This window comes from Filicampus tigris, chromosome 17, assembly GCF_054856515.1.
Source record: "Filicampus tigris isolate MCC_2025a chromosome 17, RoL_Ftig_1.0, whole genome shotgun sequence".
In the NCBI taxonomy this organism is placed as follows: domain Eukaryota; kingdom Metazoa; phylum Chordata; class Actinopteri; order Syngnathiformes; family Syngnathidae; genus Filicampus; species Filicampus tigris.
The window spans coordinates 16,325,101-16,336,902 of record NC_141233.1 but is presented as its reverse complement, the minus strand read 5'-3'; the positions used below and the strand labels follow the sequence as shown (position 1 = coordinate 16,336,902).

The 11,802-nt window shown below is 44.7% G+C and overlaps 1 protein-coding gene across 6 annotated transcripts; it reads left to right on the top strand.

Moving 5' to 3' along the window:
• Nucleotides 1–389: 389 nt before the first annotated feature.
• Nucleotides 390–11,715, top strand: LOC147133736 (Na(+)/citrate cotransporter-like). Of its 6 annotated transcripts, none has more exons than XM_086057117.1 (13): nt 390–1,210; nt 3,706–3,834; nt 4,271–4,407; nt 4,979–5,169; nt 5,263–5,376; nt 5,994–6,204; nt 6,278–6,400; nt 7,458–7,670; nt 8,810–8,916; nt 9,290–9,436; nt 9,652–9,813; nt 10,198–10,335; nt 11,069–11,715. In XM_086057117.1, exons 1-13 carry the CDS (start codon nt 857–859, stop codon nt 11,278–11,280), a joined length of 2,238 nt encoding a protein of 745 aa, XP_085913243.1. In that variant the 5' UTR covers nt 390–856; the 3' UTR covers nt 11,281–11,715. The 6 variants fall into 6 exon arrangements, with proteins under 6 accessions (XP_085913243.1, XP_085913245.1, XP_085913244.1 ...); XM_086057118.1 differs by having other exon boundaries at nt 392–1,210; nt 4,928–5,169; nt 9,315–9,436; XM_086057116.1 differs by having other exon boundaries at nt 394–1,210; nt 4,928–5,169; nt 6,027–6,204.
• Nucleotides 11,716–11,802: the final 87 nt, after the last annotated feature.

Genomic DNA, 11,802 nt, shown 5'->3' with positions numbered 1-11,802 from the left:
AGTTGCACTTTGTCCCGGCTAAGTTGTGTCTGTCCATCCACTTTTGGACATCTTGGGAGCAAATGTTTCAACAACATTCAACAACATCCGCACGTGGAAATGTGGACGTGTGCGTGCACGCGACAAGCAAACGAGCGTTGTGTTCACAATATGCGCGTCATGTAAACATTTGTATGCGCAGTACGTGTCACGTGAACGCTACATGTAACGGGTTACGAATTCCAATCTCAAGGCACCGCTGGACTGAACTTCACTGGACTGGAGTGTGCAGCCCTGACTGGGACTGTACCAAGAGTGGCCGCTAGGTGCCAGCACACTCACATCACGACTTCACTTCAACACTGAACGTGAGCTCAGTCATTCGTTCAGTCAACAGTCAATCGCTTATTCGTTTATTGATCATCCATTCATATATTCATTCAGTGATCATCGATTCGTATAATTCATTCGTTTGTCATTCATTCCCTGATCATTCTCCGCCATTTATCCAGTCGTCACTCTCGTTCATCCGCCATTCTTCAATTACCATTCATTCAACGATTTTTTTTGTGTTCATGTTCATTCTCTCGTCATCCCATCATTCATTCACTGATCATTCATTCCACTTCATTTATTCAGTCACCATTCTCATTCATTCGTTCATCCTTCATCATTCCTTTGCGTATCATTCACTCACGCAGTGAACATTCATTCACTCACTCACTCACCTTTCATCATTCCTTAATTTATCATTCACTCAGTGAGCATTCATTCCTTCATTTGTCCATCGTTCTTTCATCGTTCCTTAATTGTACCATTCACTTAGTGATCATTTATTCATCATTCATCCGCTCACCCATTCATTCACTGCGTGTTTATGAACCCTTTCATCAGTGAGGACGACCACCAGTCCAACGTTCCTTCTTTCTTTTTCTGTCTTTGTGCTGCAGGTGTGTGCTTGCTTGCGCGCGTGTGCGCGCGCGCGCACGTGTCCGGTTCCTATTTAGAGCGACTGGCGAGCGCGTTGGCGGCCAGAAAGAAGTTTGAAGCCGGCTACTGTCGTCCGCGTCTTAGTGGAGCTCCTCGTCCCGGTGGTCCCGGTGGTCGTGCACGCTCGATGGCGGTCCTTCCCTTGCGGGTGCGACTCTTTCGCGCCGCGTGGCGTATGAAGAGCGTCTTCGTCGTGGCCTTCGGTCCGCTGGTGCTGCTGCCGCTCGCCCTCGGCACCAAGGTGAGAGAGTCAAATGGAGCACGTCGACCCGCCTGCATGCATGCATGGCGAATTAAGGCTTCTTTGAGTTGCACCAAAGCGTGCTATTCCCCCCCCCCTTTTTTTTTGTTTGTTTCTATAAATGTTGTATTTCGTTTTATTTTGCGTGTTTCGTTCATTTAAATTTTTCAACGCATATTCATTCAACTCATAGTGATTTATGAGTTTTTATTTTGGAGTTTTTAAACGGTTTAAACACTCTAAAAACAGTTGGGTTAAAAATAACACCATTTTGGGTCGAAGATGGACCTTGTTTTATGCAAAAACAACCCAGAAAGTTGGGTCAAATCGACCCAAGTAAAAAAAAATATAATATAAATAATATAAATATAATATAAATAAAAAATAGGTAGTTTTGGACAAAACAACCCAAGAAGGTGCATGGGTCAAATTGACCAATGTGGTTCGGTCCATTTTTACCCAAAGTTGTGTTGTTTTTAACCCAACTGTTTTTAGAGTGTACTTTTTAATTGTTCATCTTCAAACGTGTTTTGAATCGTTTTAGTGTTCATTTCCAAGCATGCTTTATTATTTCTTTTAGCTCTAAACCGTGTTGAAAATGTGCTATTAATTGCTTGATTACTTTTTTTTTCTTTAAACTTCGACCATTTAAATAATTTTACATTTAAATGGATTTATATCTATTCATGATTTCTGGGTTATATTTTTAAGAATGTTTTAATATCTTTTCATTCAGTCAACGTTTTAATTGTATTTTTCAGATTCGTTTGAAAATTCCATTCATTTACAAGTGCTATATAGCATTTATTGTTATTGTTTGTTGTTAATGTCTTTTAATCATTGAAATCTGTCGTTTCCAAACACGTTTCACACATTTCAAGGTTAATTTATAAATATGTTCCGCTCATTCCAAATGTTCATTTCGGTTTCAATGTTCATTTTCAAATGTGTTTTGTATATACATTTTGCTTGATGTGTTCTATTAATTTAACATTTTCATTTTCAAACGTCTTATCGTCACCCGTTTCATGTGTAAATGTGCTTCATAAAATGTCAATTTGATTTCCCGAATCTTTTCTAGGAATTTGTCTTGAGTTGTCTGAAAACTCGCCATGCGGTATATATTTACTGCTTTAGTCATTTCTAAACACTCAACTTCGACTAATTTCCGCATAATTATCTTTTCCAGATCATGGCATCGTTGCTTTCCAAACGTGTTTTTCAAGTGTTTCTTTTTGGAACACACATTCGTGAACTTTTCTGGCCCCGCCGCGCGGCTGTCACTGATTGACCAGTGCGGCACATCGGGTCCGAGTTCATCGACCTTCCCATTCATCAATATTGACCCCCAAAGCATGCACGACAACACGGCAGCCCCGCCGTGTGCACGTGTGTGTGTGTGGGCACGTGTTTGTGTGCGCGCGCAGGTGCCGGTAAATGAAACCAAAGTGGAGTGTTTGCGCTCAGCGGGTGGTGGCGGCCTCCCGGCAGCCTTTGCTGCTTTCTCACGCTCTTCCTCATCCTCGCCTTCATCCTCATCTCCATCTTCTTCACATATGTCGCAAACTTGGGATAGACTGAGGATACTGGAACACAAGCGGTGCGGCAACACGTATAGACCGACAATATGATCATATATAAGTATTTATCGTGGCCTTAAAAAAACATTTTATCTAATTATGTCATAATTGTATGAATTACAATATTACAGAGTCCTTTTTTCCTCATTAAAAATCACATTGGAGAATGGTTTTTGTTGGAACAAATTCAACCCGTATCTCAAGGCAGCACAAAGTTGCATAAAGTAGGCTCCTTGATCCTTCCCTTTCCATACTTTAAGAATTGCTCATGGTCTTGATTCGATTTCTGATCAATTTAATCGGTAAAAAAAAAAGAAGAAAAAAGAACAGGAAAAAAAACAATACTTTCTAAGTAAACTTTTTCAGCAATCGTGTATATTCCAACAAGAAAATGGAATTTTGAAATCCGACGTCATGCATGGGAAATGGTGGCCAGCAAATGATTTGATGGGGGAAACTGCTGACCAAATGTGTTGAAATACTGCCATGCACACCATTGGACAGATTTTCCGCTGCTTGCCTCCTTAATTGACTTTGCCGCGTGTACTCTTTGCTGGGCGTCTCACTTGATTTTCATTTTGTCAATGTGATCGTAGAAGAAAACAAAAGAACCCCCCCCTTCAAAAAAAAAAAAAGAAAGAAAAAGAGGCAGAATCCTCTCAGTCGGCGTTTGAATCAACAAGTGTCACATTTTCCATCCAACCCCCAAGCCCCCTTCCTTGTTCATGTTGACACAGCCCCCACCTGATGCCCTCTTAATGCGCATTTCATCTGGGCTATACCTACCATCTCTGTAGACCAGTGACGTCACATCAGCGACTAACTACATGCCCGATGCGTGCTTATATGCTTGTCGTCTACATCTGTGTGTGCGTGTGTGTGTGTGTGTGTGTGTGTGTGGGTGTGCGCGGGCAGGAGGCGGCGTGCGCGTACGTGATCCTGCTGATGGCGCTGTACTGGTGTACGGAGGTTCTGCCGCTGGCCGTCACGGCGCTGCTGCCGACCATCTTGTTTCCTCTGCTCGGCATCATGCAGTCCAAAGATGTAAACGCGCGCACGCGCCTGCACATGCGCACAGGCATCCACGTGCGCAACACACGCACACTCTCATGCGCAACAAAAGTATGCACGAATGCACAGAGGTTCACGCACATACGCGCGTACAACACGCCGGCACGCACTCGTGCACAGCACACACACACACACACGCACACACACGCACACACACACACACACAGCTGCATACACGTGTAGACACAGACAAAACCACACGTATACACACACGCTATAGATTTACTACGGTTGACTTTTGTCAAAACACTACCGCTTTTGTCCACATGGCGCTGCCATAATCAACAAAAACCGACATGACAGTGTTGCCTTATCTAGTAGTATTTAAATTGCCACTATAATAGAAGCACGCAGTTGTCAGTGCCGTGGTAGCATGCGGAAGAAAATGCTGAAGCGTCTGTCCATGCAGGTGTGCATGCAGTACCTGCGAGACAGCAACATGTTGTTTGTGGGCGGCTTGATGGTGGCGGTGGCCGTGGAGCACTGGAACCTCCACAAACGCATCGCACTCAAAGTCCTACTCGTGGTTGGCGTCAGGCCCGCGCTGTGAGTACATACATGTCCGTCGGCATGTGTTGCTACACAATTTGTGTTGTGTTGGAATGGACGTTGCTGTTGCTGGATGCTATCCGTTAGCATGTGTGTTAGCTCGAAGCTAGCAGGAATTACAATGGGAAATTTGAATGGATTTTTTTTTTTTTTTTTAAAGACACAAAGTGTTATTCTCTTTGTTCTATGCTTAGTTTGACACTAAACCTGAACTGGGAGTGGCGGTAAAACTTTTTTCCGGGCTCTCAATCTTGAAGCGACGCAATGCAGCTCGGCTCCCGCAGAGTGAGGCACGAGGCGTGAAGAGTTTTACGACACTTCTCAGACGATTCAGGCCTTTGAGAAACAAATACTATAATCTCCGGCTATTTTCAGCATTTTCAATTGGTTATTAATGCAATACAAATGATAATAATATGCAGTTGTGAAAAAAATCTGAAACTGACCATACTTGGCCATATGAGGTTTGCACGAAGCGATACTGTAGATCCAAATCGACGGACGTGTCCCGTGACAGGCTGATGCTGGGCTTCATGAGCGTGACGGCCTTCCTGTCCATGTGGATCAGCAACACAGCCACGGCGGCCATGATGGTCCCCATCGTGCACGCGGTGCTGGACCAGCTGCATCGTCCTGACGATGCGGAGGAAGGACGCCTGAAGACGCACGAAGACGCCGCAGGCTCCGCAGACCCCGCCTCCGGGAAGCAAAGCGCCTTTGTCATCCGGGTGCCCGACGCGGGCGCTACAGGAAAAACGGGTGAGGACGGGCGGGCGTGCCATCGGCGGTGCCGGCTAAAAGCAGGAACTATAAAACAGGGAGTTGTTCTTTGACGGAAACGCTCTCCTGCAGGTGAGTGTGGAGAAATAACGGGAGAGGGCGGAGTTCCCACAACAACTCGCAAGGACGTGACGATGTCATCGCTAAAACCGCCACCGCTGGACACGCCTCCTTCTGCGCCGAAAGGTCAGAGGGCAAATTCAGTCTGGGTGATTTGATTTGTGAATTTGTGCAAACCGTTTTCACGGTTGTTAACTGTTCTTCTTGTCGCAAAGACATCTTAAACGTGTTCAAGATTTGATGCTCGCTGCCTTCGCAAACACTCACAAGCCTTCGACGCACAGTGCGCTACGGGCTTTAGTTTTGTCTTTAAGACCCTGTATAGTGACAAAAAAAGCACGACAGAGCTTGTTAGCTAACTGTTCACTTTACTTTAAGTCTCTCTAGTCCCACACACAACAACACAGAGAGAGGCGCTGACGTATTGGACACCCCCGCTGCATTTTAGCTAGCTCGCTAGCCCATTAGCTAGCTAGCTCATGAGCGCGCAGCATTGCCAGCGTGAATAAAACATTAAGTTTTCCTAAAGTGGCTCTGGTATGTGGCGACAACACCGAGGGAGGCAATCCAGCCGTTAGCCCATTAGCTCATTAGTTCAACTAGCTCGCATGCTCGCAAGCATAATAAATAGTTCACTTTGACTGTTGGGTGGATCTATGTGTGGCGCATGGAGCGGAGCTGTGGAGTACTGAATGGACCCGCCAGTTGCTACTAGCTACTAGCCACTAGTACTCCCTCTACAGGGTGTGAATTACGTTTGCGACCTGTGCCCTCAGCGAGCGCGTCAAGCGTGGTTTGCGCCTTGGAGGTGGAGGAGGCCGACGGTGCCGAGGAGGAGAGGAAGCGTTTGAGCAAAGGCCTGCTGCTGAGCGTGTGCTACGCGGCCAGCATCGGCGGCATCGCCACGCTCACCGGGACCGGACCCAACCTGGTTCTGCTGGGCCAGATGAGCCAGTGCGTGCGCGGCCGGCTAACGTGCTAATGTGCGCAGGCGCCGCTCTTACGGCGAATGTGCCACATCCCGCAGGCTGTTCCCACAGAGCGGCGGCGTCATCAACTCGGCGTCCTGGTTCGCCTTCGCCTTCCCCACCATGATGATGATGCTCATGATGGCCTGGATTCTGCTACAGCAAGTCTTCATAGGGCGCAGGTCAGCCCCAAATGCACTCCAACCTTTCTCTGTCTGGCCTCCTATCTATGTCTGTTACATCTATTGCACCTTTACCATTCTATGTTTACCACATCTTTACTACATCCAATCTACGTGTAGCGCATCCATAGGAATGCTGGAAAGCTAGCATGTTCGGGGCGGGTCCAATATACTGTGTTGTAACTATGTGTTACAACTTTGTACGTAACTATGTGAACCCGCAACCTCTGGGTTGGGAAACCCCCTCCTATCACATACTTCTAATCTAAGTTTTACTAACCTGCATTACTTCACTTGACTAATACTATGTTTACTTGACAAATAAGCTCAATTGTTAAGTGCATGCAAACTGGTCTTCAACAATCTAAGTGGTTACAAATATAAAGGAATGAAAAGCAGATTCCAATTTACTACAACAATCTGAATTACAATTAAACATAATAAATCAAGATAATAACACAGTTGAAAGTTCAAATATAAATTGTTTTTTATTTATTTATTTATCATTTTTTAGCATGCAGGTGATCGTTACTTCATAAATATGAGTTATAAAGGAATATTTTTGATCACCTAGTAAAGTGAACTCATGTTTGCGAGTCAGGGCAGCTATTGGATTTTACAGTGTCCGTCAATACTACCTCAGATCTGTAAGTACTGCATCTAAATGATCGTTGTGCTTCTTCCTATCAATCTGTACTACATCTATACATCCATTCTGTGCTAGCCTATATCTACAGTATACTGCTTCTTATCAATCTGGAATACCTCCAATGTATCTCTTCCACATCAATAACACCTGTTGTCTATGTGTACTACAGCTATACTACCTCCTATCTCCGTGTACTACATCTATACTTTCTGTAATACATCTCGACTACCTCCTATCTGTCTTTATTACATCCATACTACTTCCTATCTATCTCGACTACATCAACACTCCCTGACACCTGTAAGTACAACATTTATACTACGTACTTCCTGTCAATCTGTACGGCATCAAAACTACCTGGTAATTTACGTGTACGCCATCTGCGCTTTTGTGTCGTTTGATTGTCAGCCTGCGGGGGGCGTGGTTGTGCGGGGCGGGGCAGGCGGCAAAGGAGAGAGCGGCGCGCGACGCCATCGGAGAGGAGCACCGGCGCCTGGGTCACATGACCTACGGCGAGGCCAGCGTGATGGCGCTCTTCCTCCTGATGGTGGCGCTGTGGTTCACGCGGGAGCCGCGCTTCATGGACGGCTGGGCCTCGCGGGCCTTCAACGCCGACGCAGAGTGAGTCGGCCCACGCTTATTCTTCTTCATAGTTCGGCGGTGCTACGGTGACTCGTTTGTAAAATGTAAAAAAACTTTGAGCATCATGATTAATTCATTGCAGTCTATGTGTTGCCCCACAGTTTGAGTTCAAATAATCGTACATTGAAGCGTTATAACACTGCCACATCAATGCTATTCGTTAGCCTATCAATGGCGTTTTGCATTGTGTATTAGCATTAAGCTAAGCGGACTTTTTGACGGCAAAGCTATGTGGTTGTTCTAAATCCACAATATGCCTCATTTTCGATGAATTGTTTATTAACTCGATCTCAAATTTTTTGCTCACAATTCAAAGCAAAAAAAAAAAAAAAAAATCGGCCTAACAACGACTTGTGTCTTGCAAATTCCTAAACTGTACGTCCATCAAGGTTTCTGAATGGCTAAGACTCATTTAGGGGCGGTCCCATCTGTCAATCAAAGTCTTTCAACCTTAAATGGGACTAACGTGGACGGCATTCATGTTCATTCATGAAGTCGCTGCCAGGTTACATAATCACGCCGTCAGATGACCTTTCGGCTGCACTCTGCATAAACGCCAAAGAGCGGCCACGCGGCTTGCGTGTGTGTGCGTCCTTTCAATATTTGCGCTGTGCTGCGGCAGGAAGTGAACATGACCTCTCTGTCACATGGCCAAAAATAACAACAGTGCCCGCGTCATGAGAACATCGCGGACGAGAACAGTTTTTATTTTCGAACACATTCAAATTCCACTTTGTATGCGTGGCGCGCAATGGGGAAAAAACACGCAAAAACAACATTTGATAATATGCGCAGTACCAGCTTTTTTTAGCTTAATGCTATCAAACAGTGCGAAAAGTCATGGATGGGCTAATGAATAGCATCGAGAGTTGTGGCAGTCTAAAAGCAACCAACATTTGAACATAGGTGGTAGCAACACATGTAGACAGACAACATAGCAATAGACACACCAAAAGGAGCAACACAATGTTAAGTAGAAGTAAAAAAATGTGGCAAAAGCTGTTTCATTTCTTTTCATTCTATTTCATTACATCATTACCGTCTGCTTTTATACGGTACAATATTTTAGAATTTTTTGGATGAAAAAATACATTTTGAAAGGCATGACATCACTGCAGGTTCGTCACGGACGCCACCGTCTCCCTCATGGTGGCGCTCTTATTGTTCGTCCTGCCGTCCCAGCCGCCCAAATATCTCTGCTGCTGGAGGTACAACTCGGACCCGGGTTAGTGACACGCACGCATGTGCTCACACGTACACGGAAAAAGCCATGGATGAAGTTGAAATTCGACAAGGAAAAATGTCAAAAGGGAATTAAAAATATATATATATATACCACATATTTACAAAAAACACAACAATTTTCCAAAACAACACTTTATGATAAGATTATGAGTTATATAAAAATATTTTTTTCTCAAAATGTACTACTTTTTTCTCAATCAAATGCACTTTTCTAATTATATGATTATAATTCATCCCAAAAACAAGACATTTTTCATAAAAATACCACTATTCTGAAAGCTTGCGATTTTTATTCCTCCCAAAAATCCTACTGTGTGACTATTCTCGTAAATATACAATCTCTGTGGTGAAAGGTTTTGTTTTGGCCCGTCCAATCAGACGCGCAGGTGTCCCGAGGCCCCGCCCCTCCGCTGTTGACGTGGAAGGTGGCACAGGCCAAGATTCCATGGAACATCGTGCTGCTGCTGGGCGGAGGCTTCGCGCTGGCCAAAGGCAGCGAGGTGAGCGGCAAGCGGCTCCGACAGAAATTGGGTCCGGGGTTCGGTCATCCCTCTGTAGTGATTAATAATTAGAGGAAGGAGTGACTGGTTCTGAATGCACTTACTCTTCACATAGTCCCAAGTCCAAAGTCGACCAAATACATTTTCAGTGTATAGAAAATCGGTATGATGTGATTCGGAAGTCGGTATTGATTGGATTTGGGTGCGTTGTTCAGGAGTCGGGCCTGTCGCGCTGGTTGGGGTCCCAGATGACGCCGCTTCACTCCATCCCGCCGTGGGCCATCACCGTGGTCCTGTGCCTCCTCACCGCTACCTTCACGGAGTGCGCCAGCAACGTCGCCACGGCAACGCTCCTCCTGCCGATCCTGGCCTCCATGGTAATCACTAGAACCTGCACTGGAGACTAAAATCACTTCTGGGGACTAGAACCAGCTCTCGGGACTACAACCTGCCTTTGGGACGAGAACCTTTTCTTGGGACTAGAAACACTTGGACCTTCTCTTGACTTGGGACTGGCACCTTCTCTCAGCATTTTCTTGAGGCTAGAAAGTTCTGTTGGGACTCGACTTGGGTTTTTAAGTATTTGTGATCATCACATGAAAAGTGACATATGTTGTCAGTTTTCGAAAAGATAATATATGTATACGTATGTGCGAGACGTTACTGGGATAGGGTTAGGCTAATCGTATAAATTTATGCTAACCACTAATCGTTTTCTTCTTGTTCTTCTGTTGTTGTTGTTGTGTGATATATGTGCGCAGTCTCAGTCCATCAGCGTGAATCCTTTGTACGTGATGATCCCGTGCACCCTGAGCGCCTCGTTTGCCTTCATGCTGCCCGTGGCCACGCCCCCCAACGCCATCGTCTTCTCTTCGGGCTACCTCAAAGTAGCCGACATGGCGAGTCTGCGGAGCTAACGCTACACCATCCTAAGATAAACATGCAGGCCTGGCACATGCTTAATCACATATTAGGCTGTAATCATATCAATTTAAAAAACACGGTACGGGTTAGTAAACCTATATAACATTGGCCACATGATACTTGTTAGCGACGGATCTTTAGCCACAAGCAAGCAAACTTAAAGCGGAAGTCAACCCAAACATATTGTTTTTTCACAAATCTGTTCCAAGCAGGCCCACCAGTTGAAACACGCCATTCTGATTAATTTTGAGTTTGTGGAATATGATTTTTTAGCTATCTCTGGGGGCGGCTATTTTGTCTTCTGTCAACTGAAAATGACATCACAACTGCGCACAACGACCAATCACGGCTCAGATTCAGAAAACAGGTCAACCGTGATTGGTCGTTGTGAGTGGTTGTGATGTCATTTTCAGTCGACAGAGGACAAAATGGCCGCCCCCGGAGATGGCTAAAAACCAGTGCATTTTGCTGCTTAACCTCTATTCCACAAATGCAAAATGAATCAGAATGCCATGTTTCAACTAGTGGGCCTGCTGGGAACATATTCTTAAAAAAATATATGTTTGGGTTGACTTGCGCTTTAACATTAGTTACATGCAAAATTTTAGCCACAATGGCTATTAAAGTGTAAACAAATCTCATTAGCCACATGCTAATTGTTAGCCCCATATGTTAGTAACCAGTGCTGCTTCTGTGCGCCCACTGCAGGCAAAAACTGGCGTGGTGATGAACATCATCGGCATTGCGTGCATCAGCATTGCCATCAACACCTGGGGCCGCGTCTTGTTCTCTCTGGACTCCTTCCCCGAGTGGGCCAACGGCACCACGCCCTATTAGCCCCGCCCTCTTTAGCTGCTTACGGTTGTCATGTGGTGTTTTTTTTATGGAATTATTTTATTTTGCTTCTTGTTATACTTTGACTGATTGTTGACTCATAACGCTGCTGAATATGTCAGCAAAGTCTTAACTCAACTTCAGGGGAAAATATGAAGACCATACTTCATGAAATACAGTATTATAAAAGTTATATTTAACATTTACCGGTATGTTAATATTATTTTCCTTTAAGACTCAACTTTTGAGGTTATCATTTTTGTTAATGTTGTTTTTCTGTATGTGAAAGTATGTGACTTTTTGTCACAATATTGTACATATGTAACTTCCTAACACTTTTATGACCTTTAAGTAAACCTTTCTCACAAAATGGTGGCCGCTTTCAATCAACCATCCTTTGACGTCTGCTATTAAGATATTACATTCTCTCTCTCTCTCTCTCTCTCTCTCTCTCTCTCTCTCTCTCTCTCTCTCTCTCTCTCTCTCTCTCTCTCTCTCTCTCTCTCTCTCTCTCTCTCTCTCTCTCTCTTAAGTTAAACAAGTTCAACAATATCAAGTAAAATGTATTATACGATGAAAATAAAGAGCAAAAAGTCCTTTGTGGAAAG